This window comes from Oxyura jamaicensis, chromosome 4 (genome assembly GCF_011077185.1).
Source record: "Oxyura jamaicensis isolate SHBP4307 breed ruddy duck chromosome 4, BPBGC_Ojam_1.0, whole genome shotgun sequence".
NCBI classification, from domain to species: domain Eukaryota; kingdom Metazoa; phylum Chordata; class Aves; order Anseriformes; family Anatidae; genus Oxyura; species Oxyura jamaicensis.
This window is the reverse complement of record NC_048896.1, coordinates 32,416,585-32,441,844: the sequence shown is the minus strand read 5'-3', so window position 1 is coordinate 32,441,844 and position 25,260 is coordinate 32,416,585. Positions and strand designations below refer to the sequence as shown.

General features: G+C 37.9%; 1 protein-coding gene across 4 annotated transcripts in view; it reads right to left on the bottom strand.

Annotated features, from left to right (window-relative positions):
- GALNTL6 (polypeptide N-acetylgalactosaminyltransferase like 6) overlaps positions 1 to 25,260 on the bottom strand; it is a 452,994-nt gene that overhangs the window by 60,035 nt on the left and 367,699 nt on the right. For 3 of the 4 annotated variants that reach the window (XM_035324500.1, XM_035324501.1, XM_035324504.1), the window contains 2 exons: positions 23,145 to 23,330; positions 17,241 to 17,424 (listed from right to left, as the gene is read on the bottom strand). In XM_035324500.1, the coding sequence (XP_035180391.1) occupies positions 17,241 to 17,424; positions 23,145 to 23,330 (370 nt within the window). The remainder of the gene's footprint in view (positions 1 to 17,240; positions 17,425 to 23,144; positions 23,331 to 25,260) is intronic. The other variant, XM_035324503.1, reaches the window with a different exon arrangement.

Below are 25,260 nucleotides of genomic sequence, written 5' to 3'. Positions count from 1 at the left end.
TAAAACATTGAGGGCTGATGAAACTAACATATTTGATGATATAGAAGCAGATTGTCCGCTTCACACAATGCCTTTGCCTGATGCTAACTACAGTAAATAAACAAAGTGCGAACAATGCTATAACTGTCAGAAATTGCCCCAGTTTCCATGGGAACAATTAATCACTAGCCACTTTTTATTGACCTTTTTAAAATCTGAAAACAGATATAATGCCCTTTGTGTTCTAGATTAAGCAGCTGAAATATAACTGGGTCTCTGGATGACTATTGCATCTTTCCTAGGCATGGTGGCCACATCTGGGCACGGGGATGCACCTGCCACTTCACAAGTATGCAGACTGGAATAGTTACCTGATGTTTCTTATGGATGTTAACACACTTAAATTTGCACACTGTTGTTTATTTAACAATTTATGTTTCTCGTCCTAGTCACAGTGCTAACAAACTATTTTGTGCTTTAAATTTCTCCTCAATAGTGGCCCTTGATACTTTCTTGCTTTCTGTGCTGAATCTCATGTTATTGTCTTTTAACAATTTCTTTGATTTGCCAGGATACACTTTCATTTTGACCCTGTCTTCCCAATTGACTTTTAATATCCAGCCAATGTCAACTTGATGCCATTCATTTTCTACCTATTTATTCAGACAATTAATGAAGACACAGAACGGAACTAGGATGTGGGGTTCTACAGAGACAGTTGCCTCGGGGACCTGTATCAGTCTTTTAGACATACCCGGTCTAATATCAAACCATTGACAGCTACTCTTTGACAGCAATTTCTTCTTATCCTGTTGTGTAATCATCAGATGAAAATTAAAGATGCGTCCACTCTCTAACCAGCTCGTGAGAAAGCAACATTGGCAATACCAAAAGCACTGGAAGAAAGGGCACATTTACTTCTTCTTCATTGTTCTAGGTAGCTGAGTTCCTAATATGGCTTAACAGATCTAATGACTTGCTGCTACCAAAGGGTGAGAACTCATTCCCTGGCTCACTGCTCAGTCTTCTATCCCTCCCTGTTGTAGCTTGCAGATGTGTGGTCTCCTCCCCATGTAACTGCTTTGGTCCTCTTCAAGCTGCTACAAAATTCATTTAAATGCCAGAAAAATAGGCTTTTTTTCCCTGAGCTTCTATTTATTTATTTATTTTTAGTGAGCTTACGTGGATCCTGGAGAGGGGTACTTCCCCTGAAGACAGGAAGCAGCACTAAGTCAGCATCACGAGCGACTGTGGAGAGCAGGACCATCTTCTCACTATTCTGGTGGCAGGGAGCTGGTCATGCTCTCCCTGTGTCTCATGGCACCATAACTTCCATTAAAGAAGAAAATTCATTTTCAATATTATTAATGTTATTATTTTACAGATAACTACAAGTAGATTATTCAGTAGTATTTCAAATTTTCAATCCATGCTCAAAGAGAGCCTCACTCACTTCTTTCTTTTGATGAGATGGTCTACAATAGCCTCCAAACAGAGAATAGGTATTCTATAATATCTACCATCATCCTTTTATTTTCCTTTATCCACAGTCTTTCAATAAGCTTTCCTCTTACCTGTCCCAAAATTTCATAGCAAGTATACATAACCTTGTATATCACACAAATTCTCCTCCTCCTCACTCTCCACATCAGACTTGCAAATTGCTGGGGAAATCCCAGTCTGCTGTACATGGCAGAACACAGGGAGCATTTTGAATTTGAGGCTGCTGAATTTTGAGGCAGAGGATGACAGTATGCCCATCCCTTCCAGCTACTCTGTACTCAGCAATATCATTTGCACCAGCAGCAATGCCCTGAGACTGCAGGCTTCTGGATGCTTGAAATCAGAATTGGAGGATTGCTCCAGTTTTGGAGGGAGCTGGGGGAGCTGCAGCCAGCCCAACCTCCATCTCAAAGAACTTTTCTTTGGCTCAACTCTTTGGCTTGTTGTTGTTATTATCAGAGTGTGTTGACCCTACCTTCAGGGCAGGAAAGCGTGCAAGGTGCACTCAGACTGATGACATCCAATATTTCCCTTGGAGGACACCAGCTGGAGCATCCCTGAAGCCAACTCTGACATCACTCCTGCAGGTAACGAATGTGGACAGATGGCTAATTTGGCTTCAAGCCTGTCCTCCAGGATGTTCTACTCAGTAATCAAACTTACTTCTGATAGCGATAAAAAGTAACAATTTGGACAAAACATTTGGTGTTATACTAACTTTTCTGATTGTTCTCATTTGTTTTCCGTAACATCAGCATTTGTATTCAAAAATCCCTAATTCAGAACATTTTGCCTATTGAAATCTGCTTCTTTTTAGACTTATGAAATACTTGCAAGAATATTTTAGTATCTTTGTCACTTGAACTCATTCAGTTAATAATATTTTGAAATCTGTCTGCATTGATTAAAAATTCTAAATTCCAAACTGTGTTTGTTGTGACCATTCAACCGAGTCACCTGGTATAATATTGCTGCCTCTCCTTGCCTCAACATAAATATACAGCTGCTCACTTGCTTTCCAATAAGGCCTGTGCACAGAAAACAGAACTACAAATTCTGTGCATTTTTGAGATAATAAAGCTGTACAGGCATCAACTGAACAGAAATGGAAAGAGGGAGTACTACATCTGTCATTAAATATTGGTAGAATTTAGTTTTATATTTTTTCCTTAAATCTATATATGAAAGCTAAATGGCCAAAAATATTTTAGGAAATGTTAAATATTTTTTCCACCCAAAGAACTAATTAATCAATTAATTGAAATTAGTTAATTTAAAAAGAAAGATGACAGCTCAAAAAATGGGGGAAGAGGATGTAAGAAGTAGGAGCTAATTTTAGTCTCAACAGTCGACTGTGAGTGGTCCTGTTTGAATTTAACACTTCAGCACCATAGTGTATTGAATTTAGTATGAGATAGTTTATAGAGAATTGTATGGTTGACAAATTCATGACAAATTCAAATGCAGAGAGCTTCAAAAAGCACACACACTACCAGTGACAATCAGGAATAAGAAAGAGCAGAGCCCTTTCAGTCCAGTATTCCAGAGGGAAAACACTGTTTCTTTCTTCAATACCGTAGGTGTAACAACAGTTCAAAATATGAAAATGACCCCAAATCCAGAATGTCTAAGTCTTTTGTCTAGACAGACAGATACCTGCAGTTAACATGCTGAATTTTGCTCTCTTCCTAGCTTTGACACATGATTCTCTGGTAAGAAGCTTGCTCTTTACTTCATCTATTAAATTCAATATTAATTTCCTTCAGTAGGATGCTTTGATAAAACATTCACTAAAGTTTGTGATGAAAACAAAACCTTTTAAGAGAGATCACATTTAAAGGCTCCCAGTGAAAGGTCAAACAAACAAAAAGTAATTTCTTTTCAATTAGTGTTCATGGAATTAACAAAATAAATTTTTCATTTCATTTCTTAAATCTTTGTTTCAGTCCAGAGGAAAAAAAAATAAATTACTGAACGGTGTTCATGGTCTTTTGGACACTAGCTCAAGAGTTCATTTCATCTGACACAGTTATCAGTGTCAGATGAAAGTTATCAGTACCAGACAGTCAGTTACTAGTATCAGGCTTAAACAACAACAACAACAACAACAAACTGGGCTCACTTGCTACTGTACAGGGGACCAGCACCAAAGCCTATTTCTCTCATACAGCTTACTCATGGCCAAGACAGAGGTTATGTATTCTGTATCCCTGAGAGTACATTTTTGCTATAGATTAGAGATACATTATGGTTGCCAAGAAGAACAATGGTTTTTTAGTTAAGCCAGCCTAGTCAAATTGAAAGGAAACCGTCTGGGAATACTCTAATTTGCCATGAGACAAATATTAAGACACCTAGATACCTAACCGAATGCTTCCCAAGTTCCCCATCCTGAAACGTCAGTCCATTTTAGCAGAACATGGCTCCAGCTAAAAAAGCAGTAGATCAAAAACTAGCTAAATATTCTCATTATTAGGTGGTAAGAACTGAATTAATTTTAATTTCCATAAAATAAAAGGTGAGGCATGGAAAACCTACAACTAAAACATTTGGCACATGGAGAAAGTGACTGTCCTAAAATAGATCACATTTCACCATTAGTTTAGGTCCATTTGTTTTTGCGTATCTTGGAATGTTTTGTTTTTGCCCTGCTTGTTAGTAACTTCAATGAGTTGGCAATATCTGCTCCAGCGTTTCCCAGCCCTGCTTTCAGGTTCCTGTGAACTACAGTCGGTATTTGAAACTACTGTTCCAAGTATTCAAAAAACAATGAATATATAATTGGGACTTTTTTTTCCTGTTTTTAACCATTGCTAAGATAATTACGCTCCAGAGACACTATCTGACTTAGCAGTAGCAATGCTGAATAATTCAGAAATATGGAATATCAAATGTGCAGGAAGGAAAGTTGTCATGAAAATCCCCAGTGGCTTATTTTAGCTAACAAATCTGACAGCACTTCAGTTACCAGACCTGCTCTGACACTGGGATGAGTTACTACTTATGTAGCTGTTGTTCTCATCTACAGATTTTTTGCTTCTTTACTGAGTCCCAACAAGAGAATCTCCAAAACAGTACATTTTTCAGACTGATATACCTAACTTTGAAAAATGGATTACAGACACCTAAGACTCTTTTTTCCATTACTAACATATCTCTGTAAGGAAGTATATATACTGTTATACTTCACTCTTACAGTGACCAAAAAATAGACAATGGAAAAAAAAAAAGGCTCAGAAAGACAGAATTCTCCAAAGCAAATATTAACAGACTCTGACCTTATGGTCAACACCGGATTTATTTAAACAGATACCAAATATACAAGGACACCAGAAATCTCAGGATGTGTTTTCAATTCTTCCTTTTTTAAAAGTATTTTTCCATGCTAAGCAAATCACAATAAGAAAAATATTTTATGTTTAGTTGAGCTTTTAAATAAAATTGCATCTGTGTTAAGTTAAAGTGATGCTACCAAAGAGTTCAGAGTCAAAATCATTTGTATCTCTGATTCACATGGATTGTCTTCCCCTAAACGAATAGCATTCTAAATATAGAAATATTAAATATTAGTTATATGTATACAGGGCCAATCCAAAATAATTTCCAAAACAATTTTCACTTCTGTCCTCCAGCTTTGCGAGAACTATTCCCAGTGCCATGATATTACTATCAATGATGTTGCTGCAAATAACAAAGTAAACAAAAAGCTATGTTAATTTCAAGCTTCATTAGAGAAAGTGAAAAACCATCAACACTTATTGAATGAAAATGGACTCAAGTATTGGAAAAGAAACATACAAGTTCTAAGGAAACCTTTAAAATACATCTCATCTCAGTGCTTTCCTGCACATCTTCTGCCCATTGCTTCATCAGAACCAAGAATGAATCATTTGAAATTTTGCGGTAATAGTTGTTCCAAATACCTGAGATATGCAAGGTCAGATTGTTCAAGAATGGATGCAAGAAGTATCAGATAAGCTTTGGAAAGGCAAAATACAAGTTTAAGATCTGTCAGTGGAGATCTTTCCAGCAGGTACAGATCACTAGCACTGCTGAAGATCACATGCAGTATTAGACTGCATACAAATCTGGCCAGCTATTTTCAGAAAGAAGGAAAAATGAAACTTATCACAGAACTGTGCCAGAATAATCAGAGGAATTATGAAACTGGAATTGTATGAGAAAAGGAAGAAGCCCATCAAAATGAAAGCTGATTCGTCTTTAGAGACAGAGCAGGACTAAATCTGATAGATCACATATGTTTCAACAACCTGGCTGCTTAGGTATGTACACGTCATTGCCAGAAAGACCAGCCTTTTCAGAGATTTGGGAGGTATCTATTGCTGTCAAGCTACGGGAAGCCCACCAGTCTTGCTTAATGGATTGAACTCCACATCTTTCTGATTCAATTCTGCTCTGGGAGTATTTTGGATTCTCTATGATGTCTAGAATGTCATAATATGCAGAAATTTACTAGTTAAATTAATAGTTTCTAAAGTAACGAAACCATTCAAAAATCCACCATCTTGAGAACTACAGCCATTGTCTTACCCTGTAAATAATATTTCTACTAGTGCCTATTATTTACAGATAGAGAACAAAGTGTCTTTTAAGCTTCTTTCAGATGTCTTCCATATTTCTGGAAAAATTGTTTTCCAGATGGGTAACAGCTATTTTTCCATTCAGGACATGATCCTATTTTGCTTCATTTCTGTAACTATTGTAAAGAAATTGATCAGAGCAAAAAGAATTTAGAGGAAACCCACTTCATTTAGCATCTCAATTCTATCACTGTTTAACATGAGCTTCTGTAGGAATAGATACTTAATTCTAAATGGCTTGTATGACTTTGTAGATGCACCTGATAGGGCATCTGACCCAGACTGAGTCTCTGTAAAATGAAAAGTGTGTGCGTAGGAGAGTTAGTATGACTCTGCCCAAGCAGCATATCTCTAATTTCACCTAGAAATGAGTACTAGGGAGCTTGGGTTCTTAATATTCCTCACAATTACTTAGATTTTGCCAATGTATCCTTAGTAGGAAGCTTCCTGAAGCCAGAAACTTGATGTTTGAAAACAACAGAAAACAAAGCCTTTGGTATAAATTCAGATATAAATGAACACCCTATGCTGTAATTTTGTGTCTGTTTATTGTATGTTCTCCCCAGGGAAACAAGGAAAAGGTTGCTGTGTCTAAAAAACAGCAGAAGCATGTCAGATTCCATTCTAGGCTGGGCAGAGATTATTCCCTAACTTGTGAGGAACAGGAGTAGGGGCTCGCTGAGATTCTGAAATACTCTGTAACCTTGAAAGGCCATGGGCTATGGCAAAACAAGCTTCAGGACTGCATTTGCCCTTCCACTGCTGTTATCACACCAGAGAGTTGCTGTTACGAGCTGCTTTTAAAAATAGTATTTCTCCTGCTTTACTGTTACCAATGGATGAAATCTACTCCAAAAGAAATTCTCGTTATCTGTCCACTTTGACTTTGTACTTTTTGGTATTAAATTTCAGCTTTTTCTCTTTGCTCATGCCTGAACTGTGATTTTGTTGTTGCATATCAACACTGATAATCACCCTGTGGGCCAGCTGCCCGAGAACCTTGTTAGAACAGATTTTTCTATTTCTTTAATTCATTTCTCTTGGAGCCTAATTATAATAATCATGTTATTCTCTTCAGCTTTATTGGGTTATATTGCAATAACTTTCTAGAGGTCTACTGTGTTCTTGGCTCTTGGATGTACTCACATGTTCCCACAGAAAGGATCTGTAGGTGGGTTTAAACGCTTTTTCAAATTTTTTCCTCACTTAAAATCTTGTCTTACTTTCTTTATTAAGACCAAGGCTAACATGCGTAGGTCAGCGAGTTTGAAGTCAGTGGCTTAATTACATACACAGCTAAATAGCTTTGAGCAAACTTCCCCTTAAAATTGTGTCTGTAAATTACTTGCCTGTAAAAACTTTCCTTACAGTATTAAAAACAGCTTGGATTGCAATAAAACTGACTTTCAAATGGGAATTTGCCCCATCAGCCAGTAGGTGGAGATGTAAGTCCAGTAATTACTACAGAAAACAGCTATTTGGCAGTCCATGATCCAATTGAAGTTTTGTATAATACAATTTAACCTAAGTTAGATTTCTTAATAAGTATTAGATGAGACAGATGAAATCTGTATGCAGTTAAGGCCCATCTATCAGCCTTTCTTGCCAAAGACATTCTTACAGTCTGTGGTCAGCTGTGCCAACAGCGTTTAGGAAACTTGCATATTAAAGAAAATACTAACAAAAGGAAAAAGGCAGAAAATTAAACATGAAATCATAAGACATTTCCTAAAAGCAGACCATGTGACCATTTGCTGTCGAGTATCTCAAAAAAAAAAACAAAAAACAAACAACTTGATCAGTATTCTGTTGTACAACATTAAAAAAATACCAGTATAAAGAAACATGTAGTGCCAGTCATCCAAATACCCCTATTTTGACAAGCTTTGAGTCCTTTTATGCCTACAGAAATTATGAGCATTTGATTACCTTCCAGCAGATAAATGAATGTTCTTAAAGCACTATCACTTCCATCAAGATAGTCACAATATTCTGTTTTGGCATTAAAAAAATACGAATCTATTAAATTATCATTATAAAAACTAATACTGGAAATTGGCTGCAAAAGCGATAGTGTTTTACGATTTACAAAAAATGCAATAATGTCTCCTAACATCTCTCTGACACAGAATAATAATAATATCTCTGCTTAGCAGGAATGGAAATGCAAACAATTACAATATAAAATTCAAAATATAAAATTTAGGGAAAGTAGTTGGAACTTTAAAGTCCTTGTTTTGTTTATGCTGCTTGATTTAAGGTCAAATGACAGCAACACTGAAATAATAGAGCTCATATGATTTAGCTATATCGACTTAATTATAACTCTGAAACTAATTACATATATTGTAACTACAACTGCTCAGACAGGCAACTTATAACAAAGGACTATTCTTCTTTCCTGAATGCCCTTTGAACAAGTCAGGAACAAACAAAGATTGTGCTTTGAACAGTTTTGCTATTTAAACTGTCATTCTGTCAGAAAGGATCACCACAAAATGGGCTAAGCACTAAAACATATTGCAAAGAAGCAATCTGGGGACCTAAAACATTTCCTGTTTGGTGAGAACTCAGTAACTTTGCTTTTCCTTTCCTGCCTTGTGTGAGTCTCTTAGAAACCGCTACCCTCAGGTCCCCAGACAATGGGTTGAAAATACTGCTCCAAACTACTTTCTTCCCCTGCTGTTTACCTTTTCCTCTGGTACTCTGAGAGGTCCTTTGCATGTTCGCAATGCTCCGAAAGGGAAAAGTGTTGCTGATGTTCTCCTGCAGTGCTCCTGGCTTATCACCATCTCTTCCACTCCTAATTCACTGCATGTCCACAGGTCATTTGTACTTATGGGAAAATAGAGTGGTGACTTGGCCTAGCACAAAAGAAAACAGGTAGGTTCTGCAGAATCAGCTAAACTTTCTGCTGGAGAACCAGAAGAGAGGGAGGAGCGGCGTCTCCTCTTTCCGTGCAGGCACCTCATTCTCTGTCGTGGGCAAATTGACTCAAGCAATTTAAGCACCTACAGCACCTCTCCAGCACTGAAAATAACACCCCCACACCAAGCTGACAACAGAAAATATCAGATATGTTGATTTTCAAAATTATTGAATTACTGACTTGAAGGGATCCCCACAACATAAATGGGTATTTTTAGAAATGTGTACAGCTGAGATATGAACCCTGTTCCCCAGTGAAGGACACTGACTTGGCAGTTTATGGAACAACAAATGTCAATTCTTGTGAGCCTCATTTATTCCTGGTCTCTCAAAAGATATGCACAGCATTTTATAAAGAAACTAGCACAGAAAAGATTGGGGTGTTTATAATAATTTTCACCTCAATGACTGCTGGAGGCTTTTGCCTTCGCCTCTTGATAAAACTCGTCTCGCAGCTACTTAGATGAAAAGAAAACAGCTGCTAGAATGTCTGGGGATAATTCAGAATGCGATCTTGCTTGTCTTATTTCTAAGACCCCCATCATGTTAATACCCATATTGAACTCTCCTGATATTTAAACAAAATTTGCATTAACTCTCTTTTTTCAGATCAATGTCAAATAAGTGTTCAGATTCACAGATAACTGTGAGTTAAAAACTACAGAAACAAGGACTAGACAATGTCTGTCAGAGAGGTGCAAAAACTGCTCATAGCCTTAAGTAAAAAGCAACCACCGACAACCCAACATCAGAAAGGAACTTGTCCTTGGCACCTGCAAACATTGTCCTGCACCTAATTCAGTTTAGTATTTCATTAAAAACACGCATTCAGCGGTCCTCATCCATAGGGTTTTAAATGCAGCTTTTTGAATGGAATGCAGTTTTTTGCCTATCTGCACCAGTTTGGAACATGTGCCCATGTGCTCCTTGATCCTGACCTCTGATCTGAAAAGGGACCTAAAGAGCCAGCTGACATTGTGCTGTAAATCTGATGCCATCTAGAGCCTGTGAAGGAAATCCCGTGTGTAGGCCTCACAATGCATGAAATACGTGGTGCTCAGAGCCTCTCAGAGTTTTAAGACATATTCATATGGCTTACCAATTTTTACTGGGATCACCAGATGATTTATACAGGTTTGCATGGCCAGAAGCATGGCTTTTGAATAAAACAAATTTTCCAGAGACACAGTGGTGGTACTTGTACCTGTTCTGTTTTTGACTGGGAAAACGGAGGAACCACTGGATGTATTGCTGAAAGCTGGAGACATCACACATGTTGAATCCTGCCATCTTACAATCTGGATCTAGAGTAGAGCTTGCCATTTGCAAGAACCTCAAATAGAGCACAAATAACAATGCACTAGATTTAAAGTAACTGGAAGGTTAAACAGAATTAAAACTCTTGACAAGCTGGAGAAGTAAAGAAACAAAGTCCAATAAAGAGATAAAATTCAAAATGTTTAAGTATAAAGCATCACACTGCACTAGGGATTATGAAGACACATCACCTTTTTGGCCATGGAACTTTAAACAGACATGAAGACAAATGCCTTGCCTTCAAAAAGGTACAATCTGAATTACAAGAGGAGAATGATGAACACTTGGCTTGATACCAGTTCTGCAGAAAATGATGTGGAGATTACACCAGAACACAAGCCTGTTATGAATCAACATTGTCGAGGAAATATAAATAGGAACACAGTCTCTGAGACAGGTAAAGCCACCCACCTGCTCTACTAGGAAATGATAAGACTTTGGCTGGTACTGTATCTGCTCTCAGTGTTACAGGCTAAATGGAAAGAGTCCAGAGGAGAGCAAAGATAATCATCAAAGATGTAGGAAGCATGACTTATTAAGAGAGACTGAAAAAAACAAGGTAATTTATTTGAAAATGAACAGTGAACTAATCTGACACTAGTGTTCAAAAAGGTGTTCTCCCAGTGTACAGTGTTCAGGACAAAATAGAGGGGAGTTAAAGCCATGACAAGGAAATTTCTGGTTAGCTATTATAAATAAGAATAGTACTGTAACACTGGCTATATAATAAATTGTCTGGGCTGTTTACAGACTCTGCATCACTGGGGTTTTTAAAAGGAGGCTAGCCTATTTGTAATGTTACAAATAGAGGGGAGAGGTTAAGAGGACAAAAGTAGGAGACTTCCTGACATTTCTTCCTAGCCTCTTCTTTTCATGCTTCCCGCACGTACTGCATTAGCAGCTCAATTTCTTCAAAGTGGACACCAGAAATATCTCTTCATCCCCAGGGCTAAGGTGATGCTATGTCAAGATAGCTGGACAGTCAGAATTAGGCTATATAGACAAAAAATCAGAAGGTATATATCAGCAGGTGAAGATTTTCTGTACCATATTTAATTCCAAGAACCATCAGAATGCAGAGGTTGCTCACCATATTAGGAACAGATAAATACTAGGTAAACAGGTAATCACTACAAAATATAGGAGAAGGACATTTGTTTTCTGTGTAGTAGTACCAATAGGTGTCACCAAATTCTAGATGAAAGTTCTAGAAAAAATACTTGAAAATACACATTTAAAAATAGAAATAATTACTTCTAAAGGGTGACTTCTTTTTCACCACTGAAAATTGTTCAGATGGGATTTTATAATTTTGAAAGCCAAGTCATTTTTTTCAATAGCATATTGATAGCTTTAAGTAGGTTGCCTGAATGCATTAAGCAACATATCTCTGTCTTCTTCTTGGCCACCACCCCAGTCTTTTCTAGGTAGCGAAATATTAAATTCATGTCCAGAAACTACTTAGTTTTCTAATTACTGGTGGTTTTGGTGACCCATTCTATGAATCTGCCCTAGCATATGGGCGTATAGACTATCAACCTCTGAAGTTAATACTTGTGGGAAGTAGCAGGATAACAGCTCTAGAAACATTACATTACAAGATGTTTATGTTTTTATGCTAAACACAAAGTCCAAGTGTAAAAGAAATATGCAAATAAGAGTTTCCACAGAAGCAGAAAAAACATAGCTACTTTAGCATTGCAACTTCAAGTCTATTAACGAGATTCGGTCCCTTTTGTCTTGGGATGCATGAGCCACTAACAACATTCAAGTGGAAAGTTGTGCATACAAACCCAATCTACCCAATTCAACCAGCATGTAAGACCCAATTAATTACCCATGTGATTCTTGTGAAGTTAGAAAAATGATACCAGCAGAAGATTTGATCCTTGAATTTTTTATTTTTTATTTTTTATTTTTGAAAGATTGCACTATTCGTAGAATTCTCCTGAATTGTCCTTTGGAGAAAATGTACTGCTTGTACAGAAGCTCTACACTGAAATCCCACCAAAAGCATGAGAAAGTAATGGAATATTCATATCTTTATACATAAATTGTATGCATTGTTGTTGGCACTTTTCATTGAAAAAAAAATCTGAAAATTTCATGGGGCCATAGGTGGAGAGGAGTTTGTAAAACCTATTGTTATCTCTGCTACCAGTCCTCTACAAACCACAGTCTGTCAAAACAATAAATCAAGACCTTAAATTGCACAGACTCACACTGGTTGGCAACTGCTTTTCTGTAGAATAATGCCTTTGCATCAAACATTCCTGTAGCACAGTTCAAAACCATAGATTACACTCAAGCTCTAAAAAAATAGACGATTGTTTCTGGTTGTGAGAGGTTTTATGAATATGTTTATAGGCAGAAATCAGCCATAAAAGACACAGACTATAAAGCACTGGGAGCTATAGAACAGAAATCATTGTCCATAGCACTTTCTAAACTTCAGAAAATGATCACAAAATTGTAAAAGTACTTGTCAGATTTGAAATATGGTCTTAGCAAAAGACTTTCTTTGCACCAACATGTTGTTAAAAGTACATATAAATACTGAAGATAAGGAACTGCAGGAAAAAAAAGGATAATTCTAAAATAGATTATATGACATTCAAATCAAAGAGCAACCTGAAAACAGCTTACATAGTAATAATATGATTTTAGTTATGCAAATCAACAGAAAGCGCCGAGCAACTGACACACAACTGACCACATTAAGGTTATATGTTATATCCAAGGCTGAACATCTACTATACAAGGGAAGAGAACAATGTACTGATCACCTAATTACATTCCTTGATCACATCCAAAATTTCATTAAAAGTACATCCATAATAAATGAATGGCCCTTACTACTGTGAAACCTCAGTCCTGTAACTTTTGCCACACTTGTACCCTTGTAAAAGTAGTGTTGTACTACTGTATTTTTACAAGTAGCCTTGGGATGGTGAAGTGTTTCCATTCCTATTTTATAAATGGGAAACTGAGTACAAAGAACTAAAATGTCTCATCAAAGGTTACAAAGCTGCTTCTAATTTGTTGGCTAGCAGAGTATTTGCCAAACTATTGTTCTGGTCCTTTGCTAGAATTACACGATTCTCCAGCTTCGTCTCCCTTCAGGGAGGTCTGGAGATGACACATCTACATCAGAAGGCAAAAAGACCATTACAGAAAGGAATCGTCCAAGAGTAGTCAAGGAGTACTCATATACCAAAAAACAACTAACTTTCTCACGTAGGTGCTGGAAGTCTTGGTATCCAGTGAGTGGCACAACAGTCCTCTCATCTCCATCCTGACTCGTAGTTCCAGAGCAATATTGTCAGGTTTTGCCTGCACCTTTCCCTCTCTCCTCTATCATAAACCTACACCTCCATAAAACTGCAGCCCTCTCCTATCCTAATCAATCAGTGCTATAATAATATGTATATTATCCATTGCTTTTTTTTTTTTTTTTAGCCCCAAATATTTTTTTTGAGCTGAACTGTTGATGCTTTCTTGTCTGGTTAGGAATATGCTGCTGCTGGCACCAGTGGACACTGATGCCTTATTTCAGACAGGGCACGTGATAACATGAATTGATGTTATGTAACTGCTGCCAGGAAATAAAGAGCAGTCATCCCCAGCAGGCTTGAGCATATCAAACCCCTGTGTTAAACTTCCACAGAGCTTTTAGCCCAGACAGGCTATTAAATCATATAAACTGACATGCTGTATATCACAGTCCATTATAGCAACAAGGTTACCCTATTAGTTTAAGTAGGAACCGCTTGGGTTAGGCAAACTTCTCCAGAGACTAGAGTGTTTTACACCACAGAAAGAGAAACAGCAACATCAGAGCGTACAAGCAATGCCCCAGACCTCTACCATGGCACAGATACAAGCCAGTGTAAGAGATAAGCTAAGCTGAACTTTGCAACAAAGAATGTAAACATCTCTGGTGCTCCCCATTTACAGACTAAAAGAACATTTCCCAAGTAATCTCACATTTTGCTGAATGATCAGTGAACCTGGGTTCAAGACACTGAACATCATCATGTTCACGGTGATGATTTCACATTTATCGTACAAAGACCACTTCCCACAATACTGCAGAACCGATTTGCTCTGTGCCTGGTACTCAGCCCTAAATACATCAGAGGGAAACTGTACAAAGTTCCCTTCAGAATGTATTGTAGAGCTGTACAAGCATCAAAAGAGAAAAATCACTATGGCCAACTGTGATGAGCTGCAAGTGTGACAAATCAGTTGAATACTATATAACACTTCGGTTGTTATATAGAACAACATGTTGTTCCATGTCATATGAAAAAGGGAAATCAACATGGAGTTCACAGATTTAGACTCTGAATGGAGAAAAAAAAAAGGGGGGCGGAAATTAATTTGAGAAATGCTAGCTCAGTTGGCACTGGAGTTTGGTAAGCTCCATACTATTGTCACAACAAAAGCCTACCTGACAACCCTTCAGTTTATTGTGCCAAAAGCAAATACTGCTGATGCCCACTGCAGCAGGATTTTGATCACGTGCAGATGGAAAGCAAATACACTGCACATATAATACAACTACTCTTAGATCTTCTTCATTTTGATCACTTTTTATGTAGGTTAAGGCTAATGTAACCTTTTCTACTTTACACAAATACTGGGCTAGCATTTTAAGTGAGGGGAAAAACTCATCAGCATAATTTTTGATTCACATAGCCATTATTTGCTGGTGTTTTACTAAAAAGTCTGGCAATTTTCCAGTTCATTAAGGATCAGCTCAGATCTAATGCTGTTATCAAGAAACGGGGCTATTAGAATACCAATAGCAAAATATTTAACTTAAAAAAAAACATCCCTACTGCTTACAAAATAGTGACATAATAATTATGGTGCTGGCTGAAGCCACTTCTAGCTGTAGGGTATACGCACCTAACGGAAAACTGTTCTGCCTCTTTAATTCCAAAGAAGCTGCCTTGGTCAATTAAGTTACTGATGTCTTAACATGAGTTCTGTAACGTTTACCTTATTTGTTGTAAGCAAGGTATTAAAAGCTCGAGGTGTCAACAAAGAAGGCCCTAAGAGAAAAGTAGTACTGACTTTCAATTAGAAAATAATTCCTCAACTAAGCAAAAATACCGATCATTAAACACACTTCTACTCTTGCCGTTCCAGACAGCAGGTACTTTTGAGCAAACAAATTGTCCTAGCTCAGACGGCCTTCAATCCTGTTCCCACGTGCAGGGTGCACACAGTGGTTGGTTCCCTGTATGGTACTGCTTTTCAACCTGCATCCCTCTGATGCAGATCTTGTCACTGGGAAAAGAAAGGAAGACTCTCCCTGATTTATGTAAGAATCAGGAAGAATCAAATTACAAGGGATTTATAGGTTACGTTGTTCTATATGTTGGTCCTTGTGAAGCCATTTATCTCTGCATCTTACATACACAGGCAGAGCAAGGTGGGTACCAACTGCTGCCACGATGGTCACAACAACAGTTCATGAAAATTCCTCATCTGCTCTGTAGTGCACGAAGCCTTGTCTCTTCTATAAAACCTCCTATGAGTATCTCCTCTTCAGGCCTCTCTTGTCTTTGAAAGATGAATACAACAAACTGCAGATGTGTGAAACTCATCTCGCACTAGCAGTATAACTTTTAGTTACACACGAAGTTTGAATGCTGAACCAAATTATAGGATATGCTAAGTGACTTCAGAAAGTGGCAAGAAATTACAACTTTTCAGAGGACCAGGAAGATTAGCAACTCTAGAGCACTGAGAATGCATTCGCTACATCCATGCTGTACAGTTGTCACATTGGCAGCTGATGGAAAGCACTTGATCAGGACTTAAAAAAGCAAGATGAAGACTGATGTGCCTAGATGGGAATAAGTAAAAAGGAGCAAGCAGGATAATGAAAACAAGCCCACATAATGCTGTAATCACCTATTCTTTTCCTGATGTACAAGGGCTGGTCCTTCCCTGAAGATAAGGGTCATATTCTAAGTGAATCAGATCCATTGCCTTCAAACACTGCAGACTCTGAGACAGAGACACAGGTTTTCTGTTGCTATTGTTTCCAGGTTTTGTTTGGGGAGGGGAAAATGCTGAGTTTTTAAACAGCCAAAATTTGCAGCATGGCATTTCAGTCATGAGCATCAAAGCAAGTCTCACTGCCAGTCCTGCTGAGATGCATGCTGCATGAGAGACCTAGAGACTTTACCATGTTGAACCATGTCTGGCTGCCTGTCCTCTCTCTGCTGATGAGGATTAACCCCATCTGATCCTTACATGAAAATAAAAAAAAAAAAAGAAAATTGAAAGAAAGGATCTAATTTTATGAAGAGTAGAAGATCATTCTTGTGAATGAGCTGATCTATATAATATTGGGATCAGAGGCTGGCTTGTAAAAAATTATTTACAAATCAGCTTGACACTGTTCAGGTTTGGCAGTCCTGTGCTGAAATTACAGGAACACATACAAAAGCAGTATCACCAGCCATAAACAAAGCATTTATTGCCAGAATGTAGGCTCAGCGATTGATGCATGTATTGCATCAATCTTCAGCAAAGAAAACATAACTAAAATCTGTTCAGGATGTGTTCTGTGGAATAATAAGAATAATTGTAGTCATATTGATTCTTTGCTCAATGCCAATACTTTCTCTTAACAGCACATATGAGTCTGTTTCTTTTTCACACAACCACTGGACCAGAAGAGCTCAGGAAGTGTTTCTAACCACGGCTTGCTAATTTGACAACTGGTTGCCCTAATCTTTTCCCCAGTTCTGAAGTTTATAGCTGCTTGCTTTTACTACCTTTAATTAGTACGGCCTACAAGGAAATTCCTGGGCTTGGCTTCTTCTGCTACAGCTGCCTTCTTTGCTTGTTCTGCTTCATATTCCCACTCTCCCCTTTATTGCTACTTACTCAAAGGGGTCGCTGGGATCAGCTCTCTGGAGCTCTGGAGGAATCGGGATTCTTTTGTAGTACATTTCCCAGTCAAAAGCTCCTCGCATGGCATCCCCCGCCTGTGCCTCGTAGCCAAAGTGATTGTGGTCAATGACATCGATCATAGGACACACGATGGTTTTGTGGTTTAGTGCAATCTGGTCTGAAAAATGAAAGTAGAAAATAGGAAATGGCATGTCTAGTCAAGCCATCTGTCATATTATTGCAAAGTGAATCCCACAGGTTTTTTGGTGTTTGAAGATTGCTTGCTTCGTTCCCCATGGCCCCCAAATCATTTCATTTTTCAAATCTGTATCAAACCTTTATCTAAAGTGGACTTAATGCAGTTAGGCAATGATTAGAAGCATTTACAGTTCTTTAAAGAGAGGCATATCCCTGTGAGACCCACAGGAGTCCAGTCATCTATATCTCTGTCACTTTGCTACTCTGAGCTGTCCCCAATCTGTCAGCTATGGAACGAGCCAGCAAGCAAAATATAAAAATACTCCTTCAGCTGTGGGGAGCGTGTACGGCAAGCTCCTGAGAGAGAGATTTGTGTTCCCAAATGTGAATCTCAGACCTTGCAACCATTCAGCCTCTGTTCCCGTAGCACTAGTGTGCATCAGCTCTGAGATCAAATGCTACAAATTAAAGGCAAACTCCAATGCTGGGAACAAAACAGGGCTGGTGTCCTTTTTTTGTACCTTTCTTGGAGATATAAAGAGGGCCTCACAGTATTATTCCTACTCACCTGTTTTATAAAGAGAGCAGTTTCAGTTGGCTTAAAAAAAATTAGAGCTGTGAGACTAAATCAAATTCTCATCTATAATATAAAAGTAGGGTGGGCCTGAGTCTGCCTTTGGTGAATCTTATTGCTAAATCCCTTAGAGCTCCACAGAAAAGAAACAACAGGAAAGAAGATATGCCAACTGCACGAATTAGGCAGAAGAATAACGTACTGAAGTGAGGAGGTACAGGGAAAGTTTGTAGCTGTGTTGGCATTAAAGGACAGGAAAAGGCTATCTGTGAAAAAACACGATCTCAGAACTCCAACTACAGTAAAGCTTTTTCTCCAAATGATAGCCCAGATTCTCTAAACCATGTAATAAATTTTTCTGTTTCTATGTGAAAAACTTTTTTTTTAAGGGTTAGATTTCACTAGTGCTTGAAAATTTCCTAAAAAAATAATCAGAGGGCCGAGTGTGGAATGAACATTTGGATCAGAAGGCAGGAAATATTGGTGGTATTATTATTATTATTATTATTATTATTCCTTCTGAAGGAATGAAATGAAAAAAATACACATATATAAAATATATATTTTAGCTAACTTCTGTAGTTTTCATATTTATTCTCAGCTATTGTTAAGAGACTGTCCAAACAGGGGAACAATACTGACTGCTAGTGAGAAATTGCTGTGCCTGGAAGTTCAGCAGGCTTTTACATCCTAATCCTTTATTGGTGAAATAAATTTAATGTCCAGGCTCTCACAGAATTCTAGGAAACTCTTCTGAAACATAATGGCTGCATTACTGTTCCTATTGCCAAATATAATTACATTCACCGGTACGCTGTGTAGTGCTATCTGTAATCATGTAAAGTCATTTTTACATAATCTCTTTCCTGTGATGGTCCTGCTAATAGTTACGGGGCTTACAATAATCTGCCTCTGAACGCCCCTTTCTAAACTGATTAGAGGAAAGAAACTAAATGGGGTTGATTTGGCTGGAGTAGGTCAAAGGTAGACTTATAATATACTATAATATACTGACATCCTTCTCTTGATCTTCAAGAACTTAAAATAGACTGGAGGATTGGAAACCTCCAAGTCCCAGGAAGAGATAGCCGGGAAGAAAACTGTTTGAGCAGGGCTTACACACAAGCCTAGTCTTCCTTCCTAAAACTCTGCAAGATTTTTGCAAGTAAGATGATGCTTACATGCCTGGTCTTGGGGTATCTGCAAAACTTACACTTCTCATCCCTTAAAATGTTTCAGAGATGATGACGTGCCATAGGAAGATACTGACTTTGGATAAAACCAGGCTGTTATGTAGTTGTACACCAAAAGGCAGAGCAATAAAACATTCAGCCTCAATGTTTCTTTTGGTATGCCTAAAATACTGAATTTTGCATACTTCTCAGGCTTAAATGTAGCCCCAGTATGAATTCAGGAAACAGAAAAAAAAGGGCTGTACAGGCAGCTTACGTTCCACAAGAGTACTTATATCATACTTTTATAGATGTGAACATGCTGCTGCCTTTGCTACGTGCTGCGCTGTATCCCACCTGCTCCTAATGTACAAAACTGAAAGGCACAGGAAATGCTTTACAGCTTCCTCATCCTCTCATAAATTTCCATCTGTCTGAAAATGTCCACACCATATTTCAATGTAAATATGTTGCAGAAACAGGGAAAAGCAGACAGATAAGCATCATCGCACGTGTAAAAATCTTTCAGATTTGAGAGAAGGCCTGGGATTAAGAGGGTACACTGCTCAGTTTTCGCTATTGAAATTTTAAGCAATTATATGTACATATTTGAATTCAGCAATTTTATTATCAAGCAGAGTGTATGTATGTGGTAGTAAGCAGAAGTTTTCAATGTTGGATAAGCCACATTCTAAAAAAAATTTAGGTTCTGTCTTTAAGAGAAAGGTGCACTCTTTTAATTTTGAGTGCTTGTTTCAAATTGGCCTGATTTAAGAAACAATACAACTTTGCAAATAATCTTATTTTTGTACTGGAATGTATGGAATTATGGATGGTGACATCTGAGTAGCTCAGCAAGTTATTTCATGTTATCTGACTTGTCACGAGCATTTGTGCTCTTAAGTCTTTCCCCACTGGCAAGTAATGTATCAAAGAATGACATAGTGGAGATGGACAGCTATGGCTAGTAGGTGCCTTGGTAACTTGCTAAGCATGATGTAATTTTAATTCTTGATCAGGAAAAAAAAAGTCTATTTTGACAAACCTAACTTTGGTAGCCTATAGCACTATTCATCTGTGTTTCCATCTCCCCTCTCTTCCTACTTCTGCAGCAACATCAGCAGAAAGATGTGCCTGCATCTTTCATCTGGTTTGCTCCTCAGTTTCTTTCCTTGAACCCATGATAACTGTGATTCTTCACTACACTGGACTCAAATACTGCAGCTGGAGCTCAAATCACAGCTTTCCCTCTTCTGGCTTTATGTTACTGAGGAGTGATAACAAACAGCTGTGTTTGCCAACATTTTTACATGATTACAGCTGCCTGCTCTGTGAACATCAGGCAAAACTCCCTCAGATATCAGTTTTGGAGTGGCTTATCTCAGTTTAGAATGCTGTTTAAGCTAACCAAATAAACTAAATAAAGCTTGAAGAAAATAAAGAAAAGCCATTTTGCACATGTTTTAACAACAACAAAAAACAAAACAAAACAAAAAACACCACCACCACTAACAACAAAGGACTGTAACTGAAATGAATATATATATATATGTATAAATATATATATATATACACTCACAGAAAACACCTATGGCTGATCTCCTTAAAGGTATTTAGATACCTAACAAGTACTGAGATAACCAGGTCTTTGTCTAAAAAATGAAAGCCAATTCTCAAAATGTAAATTAGATGCCTAAATAACTTTGAGACCTGGCTGTGATTGCTCTTTTTTGTTTGTTTTTGTTTTTCTTTCTTTTTTTTTCCCATCCTCTAACTTGCATGATCTTGTTTTGAGAAAAGCTGTTTGCCACTGCTCTGAGCAGAGCAGAACACTGCTGCTCTCAGTGAAGACTGACAGTCTTCATTCCAGTATTGGGTTGAAAAGTCCTTTTTGAGGACTTTTCACTATTCTTGACAACAAAAAAAAATAAAAATCATAGCTAAAATTGGGCAGCTTCAAAACAGTAAGTACCCATTAAAGACTCTGTTCTGGTTTTGTTGAATGACATTCATTCATATGCAGTGCTGACTGAAACGTAAGACAAATCTAAATATAAACACTTGAAAAAATAGACAAAGAAAAAACAAAACAAAAAAGCCACCAACTTTACTATTACTAGTAGCCACATATCATCCAATTTCAAGATAGTAAATATTTGCCCCCTAATGGTTCATAGCAATTCTCTCTTCCCTTTCAGAAAACAAGGCACAAGGCATTCTTAAGTACATTAGCTGTGTGATCATTCTCTATTTGTCCTTCCTTATATAATGCTCTTTTATTTTATTTTTTTCCTTTCAAAATAAAGCCTATTGACCTTGGGTTCCCATGTTCCTCAAGATTATTTTCCAGATCCTCTAGCTGGTTAACTAATGGTTTCTACTAAAAGTGGAATGAGAGAGATCAAATTGCATTGAGAGCTGAGGAGAACTGGGTCTTGGTCCCCGATGAAGCTTCTCTCATCTTTCCAGTTTTCTTGCTTGAAGCCGGGGGCTTGCGGTCATCAGTTCAATACCCAAATGAACCTAACTGCAATTATGAATTCTTTGTGACCATTCTGTTTAAAGCTTTTATGGGGTCAAACCCAGCTAGCTGTATCTTCACTTCAGAAAAGAAAGCAAGAAAATGAACTGATTTCACAATTGCAATTTTCCCACGTCTAAACTAGCAAAACAGAAGGGCTATATCTAATCTGCAACTATTTAGCAAAAGATTCCAGCAGACAAGAGTGAGAGTCTTCCTGAATTTTGTACATTAGGGCAATGTATTGTGCACCTTCAGGCAAAATTAGAAAGCAGAGGAAAACTGCATATGTACAGTATATGTATATGTACACTCCACAGTGTTTAACAGCTATCTGTCAGCTGCTTGTGGAAAGCTTGTTGAAACTTGTATTTCCTTCTGCTCCTTTATGTCACTTGGGCTTCACATGAGTATAGGTTACTTTTAAAAATGGTGATCATGTGATTAAGGACATAGTGGTAACAAGGGGATGACTGTATGTATAGATTCATATGGAAGCTAGAAAGGATGTAAATTCAAAATTTTGTAGATTCTCCTGTAACTGATCTGAAGGAAAACTAGTTACTACATTTTTTTTTTTTTTGGTCTCAAGTGATAGTTCATTACAAGAACAGTGCCCTCTTCTTGGCTCTAAATGCTTTATTAGCTTATTGTATGGCCAAACCTAGCCTAGGAACAAAATTCAAGAAACTATAACCATTACTTGATGAAACACTATCCTGTCTTATACTTGTGGCATATACATTTAAATAATACAGATTTCTTTAATAACAAAATCAGTTTTATTTGGTTTTGCTTGGGAAAAAAAAAAGCACTGCGAAGCACGTATGCTATGCATGTAGTCAGTGTATAGAAAACGGGACTACTGTTTCCTGAGTGAAATCCTACACTACAATTGATTCTTTCCATTCCTTTGACTAATGGAGCTTTGCTGGCTGCAGCTGGAATCCAGCAAAGCAGTCAATAGCTAATCATTCTCTCTGAGCTTTCTCTTGCGAATGCAGTTGTTATTGGATTTAACTCCGAGGTCCTAGATACATTTACAGCAAAAGCTGTTTTAATGGAATGTGGAAGACTAGGAAGCAGTGCGATACCTGCATAACAGAAGTTCTCAGGTGTATACTAAGGGCGCAGCATAATACTAGATTTAGCAGCGTGCTTAGTAGTAGTAATAATAAAATAAAATGCAACTGTAATAGGCCAAAGTGATACTTCAAATTTTCGCTAGTTCTGCCACAAAAACAAAACAAAACAAAAACATAAAATGGAGCTGCTCAGGTTTCTCTGAGTTCTCATACTGACTCTTCAGACACTGCAGAGCAGCTCTAACCACTTCTATACATTGTATGTCCTTATCGCGGAACATGGTTTTGATTGCTTAACCTATGCTGAATGCTGTAATTTTAGTGGCTGATGAACACTCATACACTTACTAAGCAAGGGAGGCAGCCAATTCACGTTGACTTCGCAATGGGAATCCAGAAATGTCAAGACTTCTCCTCTAGCCAGCGAGGCTCCTAGCAGTCTGGTCCGAATGAGCCCCTCTCGTTTCTTGGTACGTACAATCCTCACTTTGGCAAAACGGACCATGTATTCCTCCAGCTTCTCTTTTAAATGTTCTAGAAAGAAGGGCAAAAAAAGCGTCAGTGGTGCCAAGCCTGGAGGAGCCAACAGAAGGATAGGTTGGCATACAACCTGCAAGCAGCTTATCCACTTCCATCTCTTGTCTGTTCAAGACTTCCAAAATCTGCCACAAATCCTCTGTGAGGCAGTTCGGAAAGTGCAAATGTTCTCTGTTTTATCACCCAGAGGAAGACACTGACACTCTGGACCTTTTACTGCAGTTGCTACTGGCAACCTGCCATCCACGATATAATCGTGGCCAAAACAACTGCAGGATATTCATACATCCTCTGGTTCTTGCAGCCCAAGGCCAGATAAACATTCTGGCATACTGTTTTATAAATGGTGTCCTTTCCAAGTGGGCTTCCTATTATCAACTAATTATGAAGAAATACGCACGGACAGCAATTTTTAAAAAGTAACCATTAAACTAGCATTATTGGATTGTTTCTGTGATGGGAAGGGAAACAGACATGAAGGAAGATCATAATAGTTGGACACCAGTGTGAAGCAAATGGACAACTGACGTCCTAATAAAATTAAGCTGCAAATGTAGAGCAGTTGATAGATTCTCTTATCTGCGTTATCTGTATAACCTGGCTGTTTGTATCACAAAACAGCACCTTCGGGAACTTCTTTTATTCTGACTAGAAACGGACACTAAGAACCATAAAACCCCAAATCAACCACCACCACCAAGAAGAAACAAACAAAACACCACACCCTATAGTTTTGGCTCTTCCTAAATACATCTACAACAGCAACAATGGCATTTTGCCTTTGATATAACACCTCAGCTTGTCAGATTCATTACTTTGGAAAAGTTTGACACCTTCTTTGGCAAGAAAAAAAAGGAGAGTAAAGCACAGTCTCCAGTAATGAAAACTGTTGATGTGCCACATTTAGTGATGCTAGGAGTAGCAAACTAAATCTCACTGAAATAGGTTTGCCAGGTTATGATTGCTTCTTATATCGGCTACTTTATTGTCTGAACTTGTGTGGTCAGTCAATACAGGCGTTGATCCAGACCTTACATCATTATTGATTGCAAGAAGTTTGTTACGGACTACCAGAAGGGACTTCTTCAGCAGTACCCTCAAGTGTATAATGCTGACACAAAGATTTAAAGGCAACAAGCACACAAGTCACAGTACAGGGAATACAGGATCTTGTGTTAAAAGTAAAATTGAGCCCTACTGAAACACAGCTTCCTGCTCATGCTCCTTGTCTCCTCTACTTCCTAGCAGAGCAACACACAAGACTTTCTAAATCTACCCATAGATCAGAAGGAGTAGAAGACATTGAATTGTTGACATGCTGCTGGCAAATCCAGAGCAGCAGGGACAAGTTACATGCATTTAATAGGAGAATACTGCATGGGATACTTCTCTGAACTGAATATCAATGTATGCTCACACTGACATGGGAGAGGCTTGAAACCTGGGAACCATCATCTGACGAGAACTACAGAACAAGCTGTGGGTTTTTGGAGGGAGAAACAGAATACTTTGGAGAGCTACTGAGTCAAGAGTGTTTTGTGTTTATAGTACTACCTGGGAGAAGTATTAGATCAAGTAGTAAACAAAATTGTCATGAACAAGTCCTCCTAGGATGATTGTGAGAAATCAGAGAAATATGTTAAAGGCCAATTCTGAGGTGTTATTCCAAAAAGTAAGGAATGACATTCAGATAAACATCAAATGTTTTTGTCTCCTACTCTATGGCTGACTGGAAAATTCCCAGATTTCATTCTGAAATAAGAGAAGCAGCATCCCTTTTTCATCCCATTTCGCTAGTTACATACCTCAATAAAAACAAACAAACAAACAAACAAAAAACACACACACACAAAAAAAAACAAAAACCAAAATCCCCCAGCAGTCACAATGACGAGATGCACTGTGTCTTTGAATGATGATCTTTGTA